Raw genomic sequence first — 22,737 nt, 5'->3', positions numbered from 1 at the left:
TGATTATGATTATAAATATTGTATATTATTTTTGAATTTAATTTTAATCAGTGATATATGCAACTTAAAAGGACCTTAAATCATTTATTTGGACATCACAATTTTTTTAATTACAGCTGTGTCTCAATATTTTGAAGCTCAAGTTTACGATGTATTTGCAATACGTGGAAATGCAGCTATATTTAAATGTCAAGTTCCTTCATTCGTAGCAGATTATGTGGAAGTTGCCGACTGGATTGATTCGAATGGTGGAAAATATTATACCAAAGAAATTGATGGTACATTATGAATTAATGAAAAAGAAGTTATTTTTTTTTGATATCGTATCACTTTTTTCCCCCCCCTGAATCGATGAGCACTACTGCGTTATCTCCTAGTAAAAATTCCTTATTTCAATGGGTTCGGTTGTCTGGTTACAGTTGTCGGGCAGCAATATGCAGTGAACGTGATGGATGAACATGTCTTACGAGGGAATGCAGCTATTATCAAGTGTCATATACCAAGCTTTGTTGCTGAATTTGTCGTGGTTGCCTCGTGGGTAGAAGATGGTATCACAGATATTTATCCCCAAGATGAATACGGTACTATTCTTAACAAATCGTTTAATCGTGTTTATCATTAAATTAAATAACATTTCTTTCTTTACTTTTTTAATTTATGGGACTTGCTCTTTGCTTCATAATGTTTTTTATTATGCATTTTGATATTCTCAAGTTTGGATTAATTCGAGGGGAAATTGTTTATTATTCGAAATCAAGTAGAAGAAAATGCTAAATTGATATCAGGATACTGTTACTCTTAGGCAACGAACATTAGTTACATTCCTACAATTAGATGTAAATTATTTAATTTATTATTATTCCTATTCTAACAACAGCATAAGACATTTTTTATTGATAATTATTACAGTAATTTTTAGCACGTACTTATTAAATCAATCATTGCGTCATAGTTATTATCTTAAAAGGATTTATTATTTCAAATAGTTAATAATGTTCATCAGCATTCAACTAGACTTTTTAGTTAATACTAAATTAATATGCTATCAACTTTGATTACTATAGTCAGGATTAAAATTTTGCCAGGGGAGGTCCCTGTATTTTATATCTTCTGATAACGATAATCCATTGAATCATGATGTAAGGGAAGTAGAATAAGATTTATCTTCTTCCTTTCCCTCTGAAAATAGCAGATATTCGAAATAATCTAGCCAAGGAAATACACTGTCTTATAAAATCCTAAGATAAGTTTTCCGTTAATATTCTTATCCTCAAAATGTCGGTTGTCTAGAATCAGATCATCTACTAAGAAGTAACAGACAAACAAATTGGTCCCTTCCATCATAGATAGCAATCCTTTAGAGACGACATAGATTTTCTTCTGGAAGCACAATATGCATGATTGTTAGATTAGGTTACATGTTTTCAATTAGCATTAGGTAAAGAATGATGTATTTCGGAAACTATTGGAAATAAAGGCTTAAATGTCTCCAAAACCAAAAGACTATTTTTGGAATCCGATAAGTTACTTTAGAGTGAATAACCTACAGTTAAATATCTCTATAGTTAAATCTGATGGTAACATCAAATTCATACATCTTCCATTACAGAAGATTATCAGGGGTCCCAGAACACAGCGGAATTAAAGGTAACAACATATCGGATGAAATACGAGCTAGGGAACAATTTATCGAACCTAGTTGGTGTTTTTGGCAAATGTCTGGTAATTTAAGCGGTGGCGAGAAACAGAGCATGAGAAACAGTTGCAACTACAGATTGTAGACAAGTCAAGGCACTCATTGGAAATAATGTAGACCTAAAAAAAACCAGCGGAATTCCGCAGACTCAATAAGAAAGTGGCGAAAACCGTAACAGGTCTTTTATAACCACTCACGGAGAGTTACGCTATCATAGACATAAAATGGAAAAGATTCATGAGACGCCAGCAAATTACAGGTTATTTTTTTCTTGGAGAAATAGCTATTGCTAATAATAGTTTGTCTGCGGTTCTTCATTTACAGGAAGGGCTTTGAACCTACGACTAGATATAGCTTTAGGGACGCATAAGGGATTATCCAAGCTTTGGTGTCTGTCACGTAGCTACAACCCTTATATTAATAATAATAATAGTTACTTTAGTTAAGCTTAGGAAATAATTAGAGAAGTTTACATAGTGTCATCTGGTAATAATCATCACCGATTCTATAGCCTTTTCAAAATCATCTATTTTGATACCTTTCAATGAGTCTATCTTGTGGATAGCTGCTTTAAGGCGTTCGCAGTTCCGTTGGTCCTGGAAAGTAACATGATTGTACAGCTTAATGATCTCCTATTTTTTCCCTCGTTAATGGATTTATTAGTTTTGAAGGTATTGATGATACGTCTCGACTATTATTTTCCGTGAACTTCATTCCTTAACGGTTGGAACCTAGGACCGTCACCTACCTGCTTCCTGTCCTCTATAGTTATTTTTTCAGTTTTTTCTGGACTTCTGCTTCCTGGGCAAGGTAATCAAAGTTATGGATTAAGATTCACCGACTGTTTACCAATGTTTACTTTACCGTCTTGGTAACCTCTGCGATGAAAACTACTTTGTTGAAATCGTTTCAAATTTTAATCAGGCGATCTCCTTATATTGGTAGGATTTGCTCCTATAATTCTTGTATTGCTGACAATTGGATTTACTTCCATACGAAGTTTGCTCAGAACATCGGCATACGTTTTTCCATCGTTAACTTTGATTACCGTTGTTGATTTTTGTCCCAATTTTCTCCATTTTAGAACGCTATGATTTCAGTGCTCACTCATCTTCATAATGATCCCTTTGGGATGTGGTGTTCCTTCTTTTTCTTCTTCCTGTTTTCGTTTTGAGTCTTCCTTGGACTAATGGAGTTTCTTCTCTTCTTCTGTTTGTAGTTTAAAAATAATCATTCTGATTTGAAGAAAAACTGTAATACAGATCGTTTAAAGTAGTTGTGATGGGAGAAATCAGGTTTGGGAATATAACAAGATTAAAATAAAAAAAAATTTGACAGAATGAAAAAAGGATAAATGTAGATAAAAAGAAGGATTTTAAAATTTTAGTTACAGATTGTAATAAAGAAGGGAGTGATAAATTGAAGAAGAAGAATTTATTATTTTGCAATGAAGTAACATATGTGAAGAATAAAACTAAAATATTACTGTATCTTTCGTTCGTTCGTTTTCTTTAGAATTAAAAAATAAAACGTGATTTTCGGAGGCGGAACGTAATTTTTGACATAAATGTAAAATTTGTTTTTTGTAACTATTCTCTCGCATTATGAAAACGTTAACTGCCGCTGCTCGCGCTGTTCCAGACTTTCCAGAATATCAATTATTCCATTCCTTTAATCCATGAAGGAGGGACTGTTCTTTAATATATAAAACTAGAATTTAAATTACATATTAACGTAATGTAACAATTAACACAGATCACATATTTTATTTTACTTTTTATTGATTTTATTTTATTATGTTTTATTAATTTTTGTTATTTGACTTCCTGAATAGGAAAATCTTTTAGATTTCAAAACATTGGAGTAAACTTTTATTAAAACAACAATGGTCCGAATGTTATTGTTTTATTCATACAAAATCTTCTAATTAATATACTTCTCCGACGTTAAATATTTTTAATAAAATAATATTTTATTGGAATTTCATTTTTTTTCATATGTAAAAAAATAAATATTACAGAACAGTCTTCCATACCTTTACACGGAAAAAATTGTAAACTGAAATAATTATTCAACGAAATCTCAGATTGATTTTAGCCATTGTTTTTTCCGTGTAAATCATATTCCATATTTATTGTTTGTATTAACAGCATGCTCATCAACTAATGGTTATAATATAAGACTTGAGAAATGAGATTCTACTAGCATAATGAAAGAATTATATTCTAAAGTTGATAAATTTATACTAAAAAAAAATGAGAATTATTAATTTAATTACTTTTTTCTGTAAAAAACTACATAAATTATTCCTCCTTTCTCTTGTCTTCTTCATTAATGTACAATTTTTGTAGCCTTAGACTTTAAAATTTTATATCAATTAATGACCCCGTAGAAAATACAATTGCAAAAAGGTTTCGGTGAAATTTGTTGCATCTTTGTAATTTTTTAGTTTCCAATCTTCTTAACAAAAAATAAAAATGGCAAAATTCCACTCCAAAAGAATTTACAGAGGGCTAAAAATTAAAATCTTCTTACAAAAGGCAAGATTTTTATTCGTAGCCTTCTTTTCACCATTTTCGTTTTTTATCCCGAAGGTCCCGAACCACAAAACTACAAAGTCATAAAAATTTTAACCAAAACCATTTTCCAATGTATTTTATAAAAAATTTGTTAAATGCAATAAAAAAAAATTTATTTTAAACTTTATATAATAAATTTAATGATAGAAAGCAATAAAACAGTAGTTTTTAATTTTTTAATCATTTATTTTTATTTTATTTAAAAAAAACGAAAAAAGTAAAGTCTAAGGTTACAAAAATAAAGTAACATATTTTGCATGTCGTGAATAAAAATATATTTATACTAAATAATGTTACTTGATATACAGAAGTAGAATTTTAACATACTATTTTAAAAATTCTACTTTTATAAATTAAATTATTTTATTTAGTGTAAAATATTTTTCTAAAAATAAATTCACTATTTTTCTTTTAATGTTTCTAGTGTAATAATTTTTAATGTTTAAAACAAGAAGTACATAATTAAAGAAATAATATTTTAAATTTATTTCAAAGATACTTTTATAAATTTTTTTTCTGAACAGATTAAATTATTGATAATTTTTGATTTTTTTTTTATTTCTAGAAAAATTAAAAGAAAAAGAATTTAAAAAATTGCATGCTATTGATAATTAAAAAAAAAATACAATAAATTAACACACGTTTTATTGGGATGGTTTTTTTGGGGTATAGATGGAAAATATCTTGTTCTTCCATCTGGAGAATTACATATTAAAGATGTTGGACCAGAAGATGGTTATAAAACTTATCAATGCCGAACTAAACATAGACTAACTGGAGAAACAAGACTTTCAGCAACCAAAGGACGTTTAGTCATCACTGGTGAGTTTAATATAAATTACAGAATAATTTTTTTTATAACAAGTGAATGTCGATATTGATTTTAGATTTTTTTTTATTAATATTCTATCTGACTTGTACATATAAAGATTAAAGGAAAATTTAATTACTGGATAATTTAAATATATGAAATTAAAATATATACATAAAAATTATTTACAAATAAATTGTTCACATGTTACAAATATTCTAATTTCAAAATGGATATTCACTTGTATATTCAAAGGCACTGTGGTCAAATTAAGAAAAACTTTAAATTTCAGATTTGTTTTTTTTGTCAATATAAGATATTAGAATTTTCTTTGAAAATTTTTAACTTAAGTTGCTCAAAAAGTCACTTTTCTAAATTTTTTTTGCTATATAAGTCAATAACGCCGCGATTTAAAATTATACAATTTTTACAACCAACCCTGCTGGATGTGAAAAGAAAAAAAAAAATTAGAATACATACATACTATACATTATTTATTGTAACGGATTTTTATTAGATATTTAAATTAATCAAAAGTGAACAACTGGAACAAAATTTTTTAAAAAAGACAAATAATAACAAAGCATAAATTAATAGAAACAAAATTAAAATATTAAGAGATATTTTAATATAGTCTACATTAAAATCACGCGATACTAAATATTGTCTTAGAAAAAATTACTAAAACTCAAATAGCGAAGATTTAAAATAAAAAAAGATTCAACAGTTTAGGGAGCGAAGTTCAAAAACGTGCGTTACCTATGGCTATGAACCGGAATAATTTTTATAGTTTAATAAAAATAGTTAAATGAGAGTATTGAGACGGAATAATTTTTAGTTTAAATAAAAATAATTAAATAAGAATAAAATGATCAAAATTCACTTCCAGGAATACGAATTTATTGAACGAAAGATAAAATAAAATTTAAATACATTAATCACTTACTTGTAAAGATTTTTATAATGATCTAATATCGACTTTTTTGCTGATCAATTAAATAATAAAATAATAATGAAAATTTCAAATACATATTGTAACGATAGTTTGAAAATTCGCGGGAAAATATTTATACTAAATTTATCATATGTCGATAAATATATTACCGACCGCAGAGAATACCGACGTAGTACCTGTTCACGCCGCGCGCGCTGTATCGCAGAACTCTCGCATGCGCATTAGCCACCGGACGGCTATATAAGCTGCCCTCCCGCAGAAAATTGTCACTCTTGTGCTTGACAGGGTCGATGAGGGTCTCACCCCAGGAATCTCATACCGAATATGTATCGTAGAGAGTATCACTCTCGTTTCAACGTTCTTATTCTAGGATATTTGATCATTTTATTTCTCAAAACAACGTCAAGGAATATTTTTCCGTCACAATTAAGAAATACGATTTCTATTTCTTCATATCCATCAGGGAAGTAAGTAAATTCATTGTTGCTTTCATACATTAGTATCAATTGTACAAAAGTGTTTAATATTTATGATTATAGTGCCTTTGTATATTATGGATAAGATAAGCAAATAAAATACGAATTCAACTTTTCAATCAGATGGCTTAAATTCTATAACATTTTTCTTCAATTATTGTTTAAAATCTAAGTTTTACAATAAATTGATGTTTCTAAAAGTGATATTTCTGTATTTATATTATATACTTAATATTTTGCAATATTCTCTAAAAAAAAAATTAAAAACGAAAGTATTGAGTTTTATGGTATTTTGATTGCTTGAATTTAATTCGTATTTTATTTAACATGAGAATGAATGACTGGTTTAATAATGATTCAAAGTTTTGATCTGTTAGTATTGGACGAGACATGAGTAACCACTAAAATTTATAAGTTGGAATTTTCATTTGACAAAATTTAAACATATAGCATTTTCTTTTACTCGAATGTTCACTTCTTTGAAAATTAGTATTTAACAGAATTTTGATTTAAATAAATTTTCATATTACAGAGTTTTTATTTTGTTAAATTTTCTCTTGACACAAATTTTTTGTAACAGTTCGTCTATTTTATTCAATTTTAATTTTAAAGAATTTTTATTTAACTGGATTTTCATAATTTAATCAATTTTAGTTTTAAAAAAATTATAATTTAACCGCACTTTCATTTAACTGTTAAAAAGGAATTTTGCTAAATGACAATTTGTTTAAATTGAAATTCTGTTAAATAGTAATTTTCAAAGAAATGAAAATTTGGTATAAAGAAAATTCTATTTGAAGAAAATGTAACCACACATTCATTCTCAATAAAAATATTTGTTATATTATAAATTTATATAATATATTGTTTGTCAACAAACCTGGCTTAAATTTTTCAACTTTATATGAAATATACGTTTCAATTGAATTCAAGTCAAATTATAATATTACATTGTTGATATACTATCTAACAATAAACTCTACTGAAAGTAAAAAGATAGAAATGAATTAAGGTTAATTAATTGTAATTCGCATTACACCAGTTGTAATGCGAAAAAGGCCTTTTTCAAAAATGTTTTCTTAATAATAATTTAAAAAATATTATTTATTACCTAAAAGTACATGTCTAGAACTTTAATTAACAACAACAAATTTTTTTATCAAAAGCTTTATGTGTAATGAATCAACCAAGTGACGCCTTTGGGAAAAAAATGAAATCCAGTGATCAGACTTCCGCAAGTATAGTTCTACTAAAATGCAAAAATAAAATTGATTTACATTTCTTTTAAGATTCTCTAGTTTCCAATCGAAGAATTAAAAAATATACATATTTAAGAAAATGGCGACATTCTATATTTTTTTCTGCTTTTAAAAAATAAAAAAAATTCAAACGGATAAAATTTCTATCATCATACTTTCAGCAGGGTTTATATGTAATTCTAACAGATATCCTAATTTCAATTTCTTCAGAAAATAAGGTTTTTTGTAGTTGCAATCAATAATTTAATTATTCAGAATTAAATGTTTATTAAAATATGAATTTTCAATTAAAAAGACGTTGAATTCAATTTAGATTCGTAATGTATAAAGTTTTATATTTGTTCCTCTATTGGATTATGTTAATGGTACAATCTTGTAATCAAATATTTTAATAATGTAATCTGAAAACAAAGAGAGTGATTATGAGTAAAAGAAATATTTAATAAAATTAATTAAGTACATATCTAAGATAAACTACGTCACTGTGTTTAGCGACTAGAACTGTTTGTCATTTTTACATTAATCTCTAACATTTATTTTTCAAAAACTTAAGTTACAGAAGCTGCCTTCTATATCAGTTTTTGTTAAAATATTAAATATGAACAGATAATATATTAGTTTTTCAAAAACTAAATAAATGACGTAAACAATCTCAGATATGTTCTCAAAATTAATTTAGTTAGTATAAATATAAAAAGAGAACCAAGTTTGTTGTCAATTGCCTGAATGCTGGGACAGGGTACCCCTACGGGCATAATGCCACCTGAGAGCTTTTCATTATGTTAGATTTCCCCTCGGTTTAGCAAATTCATTGGATCAAAATATAATAATCTTTAACATTTTTTAAAATAATTATATAAAAATATACAAAAAAGTAATATTGCAAAATTATTCTAAATAATTAATTAGAAAAGCCAGATCAGAAGCTAGATGATTATTAATATTATTATTTGTATTACTGTAAAGTAATTACTACTGATGAATGTAGGTAGTATGATAATTAAAAAAAATAAATTTTTTTAATCTAGCAATAATCTAAGTATGACAAAATAATTAACCCCCTATTGTCGTTTATTATCGACACGGCTAGTTTGTACTGTAATAATTAAAGATGCTATTTATGCGGATCAGAGTACCCTCTCCCTATGTATTTTTATTTAAAATTATATCTAAGGATTTTTTTTACATGGCTGATGATTTCTTTAAAAAATTAGATTACATGAAACTAGATATTTATTGTCAAAATATTATTGGGGATCAGATAACAATTAATATTATTAATTAATAATTTTTTTCTCTAAAAACCACACCTTTAAGCTGAACTAATCCTCACACTACGAAACTGCCGTCAAACTTTAAACTTCGTAGGTAAATGTCTCTGGGATCTCGTTTTCGCGGGCCTTACCGTTGCCGATCTTTCTGGCTTATTTATTCTTCGTTCGTGCGAGAGTCTTCTTGGAATCCTCAAGGGTCGTTCTGTAGACTCCGCATCCTTAGCTGCCAGCGATATGGCTAATGTTCGCCTTATCGCCATATTCTTCTCTATATAAGAAGCAGCTTGAGCTTCTACTGCAGTTTGCAAACTTATGATCGACTTCACCGCACTTGAAGCACGCAGTTGATCTGTCCACTGCCTTACAAACTCTTCCTATGTAGCCGTACGACAGGCAGAAAATGACCATCACCCTTCTTTTTATTGAGCAATACATATAGCCAATCCTTATGCGTCCCAATTTCTCCAGCCTGTCCGCCTCCTCTAGGTCGGTAACTACAATCGCGAGCTTCACTCCTCGTCAGTTGGGTTCGCGGACCGTCACTTTCCTGCTACCTAGCTTCTGGAGCACTTTTGCCAACGTCCGTTGGACCTCTTCTTCCTGGGCAAGGCAATTCAGGTCGCGGATCTCCAGTGTAACCTATCATTCGACGGTCTTCACCTTCCCATGCTGCTAACCGCTTTGGAGACCTTTTCGGTGAATGCCTCCTTATTGGAGACTTCTCTGATTTTGATCAGGAGATCTCCCTTTTTTGTAGTCCTTTCACCCACGACTTGCGCGTGGCTGACGTTCAGATTCACTTTCCTCCGAAGTTTGGTCAGCATAATTAAGTTGTCCCTGTTGCGACTCGGATCGACATTGTAGATCCACTCGTTGCCTTTTTTTTCTTTTTTTGCACTGAGGTATCGCTCTCCTGTCCCTGTAAACGTCTTTACTTAAACCTTTGCTTTTCGTATCTTTTTTTTCCTTATCGTACATCTTTTTTAGGACGTCCTTTAGTGAAAAGCCCCGCCACCACAAGGTCTACTAAGAATGAACAAGATTCTTGGTAACGGATAACCATCGGCAGGAATTAATGAATAAATATATATAAAACTTTGTATTCCGTCGAGATTTAAAATCCTTTTTAATGTTCTTTTTATAAGTTTAAATTTCGGATAATTATATTTTATATTAAATCAATTTATTAAATATTCTAAATTATTAAATAATAGAATGGCGTTACGGCAAAGTGGGAACATCGCGTGCTTAAGTATATAGTTAAGGGATTTTCCATTTTTATAATTAATTCCTATTATTAGCTATAATTCGGTGTTTCACGAGGCTTAATAGTTATTTATTGATTTAATTTGAATTCAAATTCGTAATTTGCAACCTTTAAAACTCTTCGATGCCAAGTTTTTATTGAAATCTAACTTCTTTTTACAGAAATCATTAGCCATATTCAATTTGCTATTTTGTATTTTGGAAATCCGATTTCAGATTTTTAATCAGCCATATCAGAAACCCGTATTTACAACGTTCAATAAAAGACCAAGTTTTAAAAAAAAATTATCTCCTATGTTTTTCGTAGTTAGGACAAATCCTCAATTGCTAGAGAAAATTCGCGTTAAAGCATTAAAATAAAAAAAGGAATGGTTACTTTAACGTTTTTTTAATAGTTTTAGAACGCCAGAGTGAATCTCGAAATCTTAAATGTGTCCCACACATTGTAATCATAAATTTTTTTTAATCATAATTTTAAATATGTTATTTGAAGGTTGTCCGTGATAGAAAATATGGAGTTCAATTTCATAATTATCAAATTCGTTACTTAATTTTTGAAAAAATAATTATTATCGAGGTTGTCAGTAGAAATATACTTTTAAATATATTTAGCATAGTTTACGATAATTTTAAACGTAAATAACAGGTATTTTTTTTGGTATAGGATTTTATCGATCATATGTGCATTATATAGAAAGTGCTAAAAATCGTTCGAGAAAAATAATAAATCTTATTATGTAAATATGTTATTGCTCCAGTTTTCATCAAATGATACTGTTACATCCTAACTTTTATGTAAATGCATAAAAATTATTACACTACTACACCCAATATTACATTTTCTGGAGCGCGTAATTTAATTAAATTGAAAATATTAGTTAAGATTGGAACGGGGTTGGTAAATGAAGGAAAGTGATCTTGCATTTCTATTGTCTAGGATTCAGGTCGTAACTAAGCTTTTATTTACTGCTCTTATTAGTAGAAATTTTCAAAATCATGCATATTAGCAACAAAACAGTTCGAGATTAATTTTTACCATCTGGTAATTATCTTTGCTACTCCTTAGATTTGTTAATATTATATCAAGTTATTGTAGATATAGAAAAATATAAAAACTCCTAAATTAAAATTGATAATGATTATTATGATTTACAAAATAAAAGATTGGATTCCCAATTTGATCAATTTTATTAAGTTATGAGATTTTTTAAGTACAATTTATATTAAGATTATTAGAACATCCCGAATTTTAAACTTTTTATTTCTTTTATTAAAATCTGTAGAGCCTGTTGGAAGTGCAAGACCAAAATTTCCATCAGTGGTTGATTCACAAACTTTTAGAGTAATGCTTAGTGAACCAGTGACACTTCTTTGTCCTGCTCAAGGATTTCCTGTTCCTTCACAGAGGTAAAAAACGAATTTGTAAATAATTCATTTTCATTGTAGCTAGGTGTATTTTTTGTAGGTATATATAAATATATACCAAAATAGCCTTCCTGACGAAAGTTTTGAATGAATATTCAATCAGTTTTTATAAGTATAATTATTCAGTGGCATTTCGAAATTTGTTTCCAAACCAATCAGTTTCCATCTAAATCTAAATTTTTTTGTAATCAAACAATAAATACTTTCCGAATCAATTGTATTCATTACGAAGCGGGATTTTAATCCTTTTGAATCCTGACGTATGTTATTGCAAACTAATCTGATGTACATAGGAATGTATGGATTCGAAATTCAATAACAAAAATCAAAAAGGTTAAGATTCATGGATGAATTTTAACGGAATAAAAAGAATTGATTTGGAATTTAATAACAGGTTTTAAGAGAATTAAAATTCAGCTTCGGAATAAAACGAATCGATTCCAAAAGAATTTTTTGTTTGGTTACTAAAGAAATTTAGATTTAGGTCGGAATTAATTGGATCAGAAACAAATTTTGTAATGCCACTGAATAATTATACTTATCAAAACTGATTAAAGAATAGAGAACTTTGACACAACATTACATTTCGCAGGATTTAGCAACAAATTATTGTCATTAAACTAAATGACAGAATTATTTAAATTATTTTGCAAAGTGATTGCGTTTTCTGGTTGCGAAATTTTGTAAAAAAGTTTAAGATCGTCGAGGATTATTAAATTTTCAACTGTTAGATATTGGATGAGGTCATTAATGTATAATGCAAGAAATATTGATCCTAGTACGAATTTGTTTGGGACGCCAGACGAAGAAAGATAGGGAACAGATGAAAAACCTTTACCTTAAACAACATTCCATCTGCTAGTCAAATGATTTGAAGAGATAATGTAAACAAGACTTGAAAGTTTTCGCAAAATTAGAAATAACGGATGTAGATCTATAGTAAGATGTATCTTTAATATTACCAGATTTAATGACTGGAACAATTCTTATAGATTTGAGTTAAAAAAGAACTGGAATCAAGAATTATGTTGAAGATAGAGCAGCAGAATTCAGATAAAAAAGGGTTGGTATTTTTTAATAGGAAGGAGAGCATTTCATCAACTCCTGCTGTAGATTGTAATGATTCGATTACTTTATTGACTTTAGATTCTTTTAATCGGAAGGTAACGAAGGAATTAGGAATATTGAAATCGGCTAAGTCAAAATTCAGCCATTTAAAACAGGGTTGTAGACTAAAGTGTAGTATGTAGCGAAATGGTTGTCAATACCTTAAAAATCAAAGTATGTTTCAAATTAAAATCAGAAATTGCATCAGTGAAAAACCATTGAGTGAACAGATTTAAATAAAACGAATTACAATAGCAACCCACTTATAGTCTCAGATTCAGGTCCCCTATATTCCAAACATTAATATAATTATTGAAAAATTTACTTACCCTTAATTACAATTGGTAATAATTATTAAAATTTACAAAATAAACGATCAGTTTATTTATATTTATAAAAGATTAGATTCTCAATTTGATCGATTTAATAAATTCAGTTATAAGATTTTTTAGCATTTATATGAAGACTATTAGAGCATCCTGAATTATATGCTTCTTATTTTTCTTTTATTAAAATCTGTAGAGCCTGTTGGAAGTGCAAGACCAAAATTTCCATCAGTGGTTGATTTACAAGCTTTTAGAACAATGCTTAGTGAACCAGTGACACTTCTTTGTCCTGCTCAAGGATTTCCTGTTCCTTCACAGAGGTAAAAAATGAAATTGTAAATAATTCATTTCCATTGTTGCTATAATCTGCAAGGTTTCATTCGAAACAAAAACAGACCTGTTCGTATTAATTTTTTGTTTAAAAGAGTTAATTCTAAAAATGAAAAGAGTACTTTTCTTCTTAAATATTTAAAATAGCATGAAATTTCAAAATTCACAGAAACCTTTGCCTTTGCATTGTCCAATTGCAGCTCACTTTAAATTTAGTAATGTTAATTACTCACTTTACTTGCGTCTAGAATAGTATGGGCCAAAATTTCATTAGATTTAATAACGACTATTTGCGTAACGCGAGAGTAGGAGTACGTTAAGCACTTTTAAAAATTGATTAATATATAATACATAATTATAAACCTAAACAACAACAATAATTGACACTACAAATAAGTGGATTTATTAATTAATTAACCAGTGTCGACTGGCTAATTGACTTTGTCTCCCTTCTCCCGCTCAATATTTTCAATCTTGCACGGGCGAAGGAAGCCAATGGTAACCGTCTCCTCCCGGAAGAGCACTCGGTCTTCTTTTAACGCCGCTTTGGTCCTATGGATCTTATAGTGTCAGTTTTTCCATACCTGCTCCCCAGGGAGCATCAGTAGTGAGGAGGCTTGCCAAATCTAAATATTAAATAATTAATGAAAAAAATTCTGTAAAGGAAATCAAAATGAATCGAAAAAATATTTTGTTCAATTTGAAATTCCTTCGTTTACGAACGAACAATTAAAAAATACCATCTGAAAGTCCAAGTTCAATTGGTACAGAGGTTTAAGAAAAATTGTAGTCACCGACGAAACATATTAATTAAAATCCTATGATTTTTAAAATAAAAGATTAGATTCCTAATTGGATGGATCTTATAAATTTAGTTATGAGATTTTTTTTAGAACAATTTATATTTAGATTATTCGAGGATTCTTAATTATATCCTTCTTATTTTTCTTTTATTAAAATCTGTAGAGCCAGTTGGAAGTGCAAGACCAAAATTTCCATCACTTGCTGATTTACAAGCTTTTAGAACAATGCTTAGTGAACCAATGACACTTCTTTGTCCGGCTCAAGGATTTCCTGTTCCTTCACAGAGGTAAAAAATGAAATTGTAAATAATTCATTTTCATTGTATAATTTGCAGGATTGCATTAAAAAACGGAAATATACTTATCCGTATTAACTTTTTGTTTAAAAGTTAAATGTTTGTAGATAGGAACAATTAGCAGAGGACTTTAGTGATTAAAAAAACATTAAACGTCAGAAACCGTATATCTTACCGGTGACAGATACTAAAGTTAAAATAGTATACAAATTATTAACTAGTTTTAATTATTATTAGGATTCTTATAATCCTGAATTTTTTAAAATTATTAATTGGGAGCATTTATTGAAGATTATAAGGTAAATTTAATTTTCCATAGAAAAGAATTTTTTCAAAAAAATGAAAAAGTTAGTACCGGAAATCCAATTTTGTGATAAAATTTATTAATCATCTCCTTAACTTTGTTTTTTCTTCTTTGCCAGTCATTTTCATGACTACCCTGTCTCAGTATATTATATTTGAAGAATCTATTTTGAAATTATTTTTATTATTCACAGAACCCGTTGGTTTTACGAGACCTAAATTTTCCACACTTGATAAAAGTCATACTTTTGATATAAATGAAAACCAGGGTCTCCCAATTTTCTGTGCCGCACAGGCGTACCCAGTCCCACACTTCAAGTAAGTTATTAATAATTGAGAACTAATTTTTAATTTTCTTTAAAAAAAAGTAGATATTTTCAGTATTATACTTTTTTATTTTGTATTATTAAAATTATTCAGAACCAGTATCCAGTACAAAACCAAAAATGACTGCTATGGACATCAAATCAACAAGTCCTACTTCTTTCTTGTTACAAACAACAGCCCTACTTTGTCCCGTACAGGGATTTCCTGTACCAGCATTCAGGTAAAATAAGAACAATCAGTTCTATTTGTAATAGGATGCCTGATTCGAAGTATTAAATCTTATTTTCATTCTATATAAATTTGAACTCAGAATTACAACAAAATCGAACGATCTATACTTTTCATTAGATGTCATTGATGTAACAAGTAGTTGTCTCTTTCTGAATGATAGATTTCAAAAGCTTCAATAATTGAGAATGTTCGGATACGCAGATACAAATGATATACAAATTGAAAAATTAAGAATGTATCTGAGAGTAAAAAAGACGACAACCTTATTTACGTTAATTTAGGTCGTTTATTCCGAGTTGCGGTTTTTCAAGGCTGTTTAACAGTTTGTTGATTTCTTTAAAAATTACTGGTGACAGGAGGAGGAATCTAGGTTTCGTGCTCCATTTTTTATAAATTTAGAATTCGTGTCATCCAACCTAGTGGATAGATAAATTAAAAATCTCTTATTTGAAATAAATAAAACCAGTTTTAATTTATTTGGATATTTATATCAGGAATCAAGTTAGGTTGTACCACATACCGTTTTCTAAGTACATGTCACTTTAACATAATCCTTTGAATTTAAATAATTTTATTATGCGGGATAAAAAATGTATATTAATGGTACCCTTCCCCTAAAACTGAACATTTTAATAAATGGATTTTTAATTAATTATATAATTAATTAATTTAAAAGTCAATTAATTAAAATTCTTTAAACTTCATATTACAAATATGATATTTTTTTTTTAATTTTTCCCATTCATAGAGCCGGTCTCCAGTGCAAAACCAAAACTTATGAGCTTCGATATAAAAGTAATAAAGTCAACAATTAGTTCTTCGGAGATAACAGTAACATGTCCGGCTCAAGGGTTCCCTGTGCCCATTACACGGTTTGTAGTTTGATATATTTGTTTCTTGCGGTGTTAGATTTTGTAGCATGTGGATCTTATTTTTAGAACCTACTTCTAATACGAGGCCAAAACTACCAACCAATCGAAAGGTTGAGTGGGTGGATGTTCAATCAAGTAAATCAGCTAATTTAATGTGCCCATTGCAGGGTTTTCCTGTACCTATTTCGAGGTGAGAGTAAAGCCCTTCTTTAAAAATTTTTACGTTCTGAATATTTTTTAATCTTGAATGAGAATATTTTTAAAGTCTATTTGATTAATTTAGTTTGAGACAATTTTTTCTTTAATAAAATTTTGTCGCCAACTGCTCACCTGATGCAGTCAAGTCTAAGCTGTGTGGGATTCAAATTTAATTATACTTAAATCAATTTTTTCTGAATTTTTATACTTTATTTAATTAATAAAACCGTGGACGCTAGTCGACAGAGAAATTAATAATAAATGAATTTTTAGCATGATACGTTTGATACAAGAAAAGGTGGAGTAATCGCAAATAATTAAACGTGATTCTCTGGTAGTTATTAATTTAGAATCTTCTTACAATATTTCTGAAGATCTTCTCAACCTTTTCAAATGACTTAATAAAGTCTTAATACTTCTTGATTAATTTTATAACAATGTATATATTAATAAGCCAACAATCACACAAACTTATCATTCACAAATCTGTAACACAAAAATAAGATGTCGATAATCGACAGAACGTGTGGAATATGGTTGAAGATTAGATTGGAACTATTATCCGGTGCGTCTCACTCTGGAGTATTTCCACACCTTTAGATAGAAAAACTGTCAGTGACTATTGTCGTCCCTTCTCAGGATAATGATGTTTCATATTTGTAAAAGATTGATGCTATTTAGTCAAAATATTGTTTTATACGGAATCATTGATTGGATTAAAAAAAATATTGCCAGGGATAAGTAGATCTTCCACAACATCACTAGCTTCTGATCTTATTTAATGGGTACATACAAATAGATTCTGAAAACTATGTATTGGAAAATTCGGTTACTAGTATATTTCATTTCATCACAAATCAAAACACATTTATTATTTAATTTAATTTAAATTAAATATTAGATTTATTTAGGTTCATATTATCTCTCTTATAACACATTTAAACGCAATCTTATATTTTCTTCAAATAAAGCAACAAGATTGCACTCATATATTCCAGAGCCAGTTAGTACAAGATCACCAAAATTCTCTTCAGACGACTTGAGTCGCACTATTCGGAGATTCCAAGGACAACCAGTGGTTATATTTTGTGAAGCTCAGGGTAGCCCTGTCCCTGTAACTAGGTAAAGCATTCTATTTCACTTGCATCTATATTACGTAAAATTATTTTAGAGCCAGTTGGAAGTAAGGCCCCTGCTTTTTCTGGTGACGCTACTATAAATCTTTTAATGCGAAAAACAAATGCTGAAATTGCTCTTCCTTGCAATGCACAGGGTCATCCAGTTCCTGTTATGAGGTATTTTTTGAAGAGTTTTAGGCGATAGTATTTAAATTGTTTCTTTAATTTTAAAACGAGAGAATTTCCTACAATTAGCAATAAAGGTAAAATTAAATCACCCCCCCATTAGAGAACATTATATTTAATCAATTTTGAACAAATAATTTTGATTCAATTAAAACTTGTCTATCTGCACTTAAAATAGCCACATTCTATTATTGGAATATCAGAGTGGAGAAAATTACTCAATCAACATTACTACAATTTAAACAATTTTTATTTATTATTTTTAAAAAATGTTATCTACATTTAATGAAGAGCTCCTCAAAATGATACAACATGTAAAAAATAGCATTAGTCTTTTATTTTACAAAAACTAAATTTTGGGAATAACAGATTAATCCATTAAGAATAATAATTAAATGAATTGTAAATGCATGTTTTATCATTAACTTAAATTCTTTTTTCCTCATTTGTTCAGTTCCCTGTCTCAATTAATTCATGCATCGATGACTATTGAAAAGTGTAAATTTTAGTAATATTATAAAGTCAATATTTTTTAAATTTTGTAAAGAACCTGTCGGAAGTAAAGCACCTACTCTTGATGCTGATACAAAACTTTCACTAATGGTCAGGAGACTAAGCACAGATATAAACCTACATTGTAACGCACAAGCCTATCCAATGGCTATAAGCAGGTATTTCTTTTCTTTTCTTATCTATATGCTTATGTTGTATATTGAGACAGAGAATTATTTTATTTAGTAAAATTTCGTTAAAATTTGTACTCAACTAACGTTGTCAGATTGAAACCGTAAAGGATCTAAATTTAATTACACTTTATTTAATTAATAAAACCGTGGGCACTAGTCGACAAAAAAATTAATAAAAAATAAAATTTGAGTATGAAACGTTTGATGCCAGAATGGGTGGAGTAATCCCAAAAAATAAAACGTGATTTTTTAGTAATTTATTTAATAAATCGAACAGTCTCGAGGACCAATAACTACAGAGTTATCTTTAACAATTTTTTTTTACGAGGGAAGTGGAAAATCTGCATAACCCTGGAGGCCTACTTCCAAGTCAAATACCTGGAGCCCGTACTCTCAGTTTATGTGGGGATGTCCGCACTTGTTCTGGTCGACCCACTAAAAACCACACCCTTTTTGAGACTTTAACTCCACTGGCGGAACTGCTATTAGCTTTATACATCGCCAGTTGAAGTCTTCTTACCGTTGCTCTCGGTCCTAAATTCTTAACTGAGTGCTAGCGCCAAAAGAAGGAGAGCCAGTTTAGGTCTCCCCCATCCCGCGCGTGCACCCAGCCGAGCAGCAGGATTTCTCCGTGTTAACCTCCTCCTGTCGTCCTCCTTCGTCCTCATTACAGTTGTAATGCAGGACTCGACGCTCCTCCAAGAGTCCGCGCTCTGCAACATAATAGGAACCATGTTCTCAGATGTGACTTCAGTGCCCACAGCCGAGAACATGGCTTGCCTGAGTTTTTACGCCAGTGCCCGCAGAAAAAGAGCGTGTGCTCCGCGTCGTCAGTGTGTATTGCTTCGTCGACACCCGAACCGTTGCAATTCACACATTTCGCCTCTGCTTCTATTTTAAATCGATAAAAATACTGTCCGAAACAACCATGACCTGACAACGCTTGTGTAAGGTAGTAGCCAACTTCACTGTGTTTCCTATCTAACCATGTTGCGAGGAGAGGAATCAGGCGGCAGGTCCACCTACCTTTAGACTCCCCATCTCATCTCTCCTGCCATTTCTGAACGAGTCTACTTCTGGACTCCCTGCGTATTATCGCTTTGAGTCTATCGCTATGCTTTAAAGTAACTGCCAGATATTTGTTAAGATGGAAGATCTCCTTTCTTTCCATCGTCAATAAATCCATTGGCGGTAATCCAGCGAGTACCAGAACAGCGCAAGTAGACACCGTTCTGAAGGCTGACACAATTCTCCGTGCCGGGACCGCGAGAAGAAGGAAAAAAGAATATATATGCAAACAAAATCGTCCTTGTTCTTGTCTTGGCGAATCCCCTTCTAATATTCAGTAATTTTTTTGTAGTGCGAATTGGTAAGGTAGATGTTAGGTTTATCATTGATGAATTAAAAAACCCGTTACAAATTAAAAAGTGTTATTAATTAATTGCTGACTTACGTCAGGACGATAGTTTTTGAATGATAATGTTCTAAAATATTCCATCACTCTTTTTTCAGTACATTAATTTATTTACCATCCTGTTACCATGTTCTGGAAATTAATTCAATTAGTTTGGCATTTATTGTAATTTACAATACATTAATTATTGACTCTAAACGAGAAGTTCTTCCAAAAAGAAAATTTTAATTACACTTAATTTTTTTAATATCTACAATTGAAAAGCTCTCATATTAACGTAAAATCATCTTACCTTATTTTAATATCTCGCTCACTTTTCCTCTAAATCAGAGCCAGTTACTGCAAAGTCGCCGAAGTTCTCTAACGATGTGAAGAAAGCTTATTTCGACAGAGTATTGGGTCAAGATATGAGTTTATTTTGTCCCGCTCAAGGGTACCCCGTTCCATCTTACAGGTATTGGAAATTTCATACATAAAGTAAAATTTATTATTAATATTGGTTTTCGTTGCTTTTTGGGGTTTTCTATAAATAAAGAACCTGTTGGAAGTAGAGCACCATCATTATTTGGCGAAAAGGGCAGTTTAATGGAAAGACAAACCGGTGTCAACATTGTAATTCCATGTTTAGGTCAAGGTTTCCCTGTTCCATCTTTCAGGTATTTTAAATAATTAATATCATATTAAAGTTGTTACTTAATCATGTTTATTACACTAATCCCTCGAATTGTGCATCCGATTACATCGCGGTTAAAAACAAATAAAAACTTTTTTAAAAAAGTGGTTCAGTTATATACACGTATGTATGTTTATGTTCTTTAGAACATGTTCATATACAAAGTAAATTTTATTAATATTGGTTTTCGTTGCTTTTTTGGGTTTTCTATAAATATAGAACCTGTCGGAAGTAGAGCACCATCAGTATTTGGCGAAAGAGGCAGTTTAATGGATAGACAAACCGGTGTCAACATTGTTATTCCATGTTTAGGTCAAGGTTTCCCTGTTCCATCTTTCAGGTATTTTTGATAATTAATATCATATAAAAGTTGTTACTAACTTGGTCATTTTTATTACATTAATCCCTCGAATTGTGCGTCCGGTTACACTACGAGTTACTAAACATCATAGTCGCGTTTAAAAAACAAATAACAAAAATAAGAAATATCTATATTTAGAAGTCCACAATTAGGAGACTTGTGTTTATATATTTGTACCTTTTCATCAGCCAATCTAAATTATTTATGACAAACAGATTTTCGAAATTGAATATTTGATTTTAGTAAAGTGGTTTAGTTATATACACGTATATGTGTATTGTTTTTTTTAAAGAACCTGTTGGTAGTAAGGCACCATCAATAGCGGGTGATGCAAAACGGTGGCTGCAAATTAGAAGCTCTACTGGATTCGAGATACCATGTCAAGCACAGGGTTATCCAGTACCAGCATTCAGGTAGAGTGTCGAGTAATTTCCTTGTAAAAATAGATCACACTGAATTTAATATATGATTTATCAACATATTGACAACAAATGTTTAATTCTTAAAAGAATTAAATAAAAAAGAACATTAAAGTTGAAGAAATTTAACTGACAAAAAACGATCGAATTTTATTTATATCCATAAATAATTTAATCAGGAGTAATAATTTATAGGGGAAAAAAGATATTCGTAATTAAAAATGTATTATTTTCAAGGTCATTTCCTTATTTTTAGAACCAGTGGGAGTAAAAGGGCCAAAATTTTCTACTGACAACCGTATTAATTCCTTTATCCGCGAAGCTTCAGTAACTGTAACACTAGGATGTCCTGCTCAGGGGTACCCTGTTCCATCTTATAGGTAAAGTTAAAAACTTTGAAAATCAAGAACGAGTTGAGAAACCTAATTATGTTTTAAAATAATCATGAAACGGCTGTCTTGAAAAAAAGTATGTTGCAAAATATGAAACTCAATTCTAATATTTTTAGAACCAGTGGGAGTTAAAGCACCCAAATTTTCCACCGATGATCGCGTTAATTCATTTTTACGAAGCATGACGGAGAGCATTACTCTCAGATGTCCTGCTCAGGGGTATCCTGTTCCGTCGTTTAGGTAAATTAAATAATGCAATATACAAAGTATATCTAGCAATGTGACAGTTTCTAAAAAAAAAAGATGTACGCTTACTAAGTTAAGTTTTGACTTTTTTGAAATGGGAAAAAAGTAGATCCAGCTGGCCAGGTACCCCCAAAATTCCCTAGGTCATCAAAATCAAGGTCTGATTCTTTTGAGATGAAGGCAAATACAACGTTAAGTATTTTATGTGATGCTCAGGCGTTTCCTGCTCCCAGTTTTAGGTCAGTTTTAAGTTTTTCTTTTGTAATATTTGTAGACAATGTAGAATAAATTTTATAGAACCTGTAAATGGCGCAAAACCTCGAGTACCATCAACATCCAAATATGATGTTCTTGCAAGTACAGTATCAATGAAAGTAACCATGCATTGCAATGCGCAGGGACATCCACTTCCAATTTTCAGGTAACATGTCCTGACTTTATTTTATTTGTATATATGTTGAATTGATATATTGGTAATTTCAAGTCAACTTAAATAATATACTTTTCAATAAAAAATATTCAAAACTTCAGGATATATAAGAATTGGATGAATTTATCACTCGGTAAATAATTACAAGTAGGAATCTATTAATTTTTCTGTATCAGGTAACAAAACATAATGTTTTGTCGGACACAGTAATCCTCATTAGAACATGAAAACAATGTGTCCAAGTTATTTTTTATTATTTGAATCGAACAGATTGATAG

The 22,737-nt window shown here is 29.9% G+C and overlaps 1 protein-coding gene across 50 annotated transcripts in view; it reads left to right on the top strand.

Annotated features, from left to right (window-relative positions):
• LOC127276916 (cell adhesion molecule Dscam2) overlaps positions 1–22,737 on the top strand; it is an 89,037-nt gene that overhangs the window by 9,168 nt on the left and 57,132 nt on the right. For 18 of the 50 annotated variants that reach the window (XM_051297636.1, XM_051297634.1, XM_051297629.1 and 15 more), the window contains exons 6-7: positions 4,948–5,097; positions 15,327–15,453. In XM_051297636.1, the coding sequence (XP_051153593.1) occupies positions 4,948–5,097; positions 15,327–15,453 (277 nt within the window). Of the gene's footprint in view, positions 1–116; positions 279–419; positions 582–4,947; positions 5,098–11,599; positions 11,724–13,370; positions 13,495–14,470; positions 14,595–15,100; positions 15,225–15,326; positions 15,454–16,212; positions 16,337–17,532; positions 17,657–17,705; positions 17,830–18,385; positions 18,510–20,830; positions 20,952–21,264; positions 21,386–21,647; positions 21,772–22,326; positions 22,451–22,737 lie in introns of all 50 variants that reach the window. The other 32 variants (XM_051297655.1, XM_051297639.1, XM_051297662.1 and 29 more) reach the window with 15 other exon arrangements.

Source organism: Leptopilina boulardi, unplaced genomic scaffold, assembly GCF_019393585.1.
Source record: "Leptopilina boulardi isolate dan_hultmark-lab unplaced genomic scaffold, ZJU_Lbou_2.1 LbouV2_155, whole genome shotgun sequence".
NCBI classification, from domain to species: domain Eukaryota; kingdom Metazoa; phylum Arthropoda; class Insecta; order Hymenoptera; family Figitidae; genus Leptopilina; species Leptopilina boulardi.
This window is presented reverse-complemented; position numbering and strand designations above follow the sequence as displayed.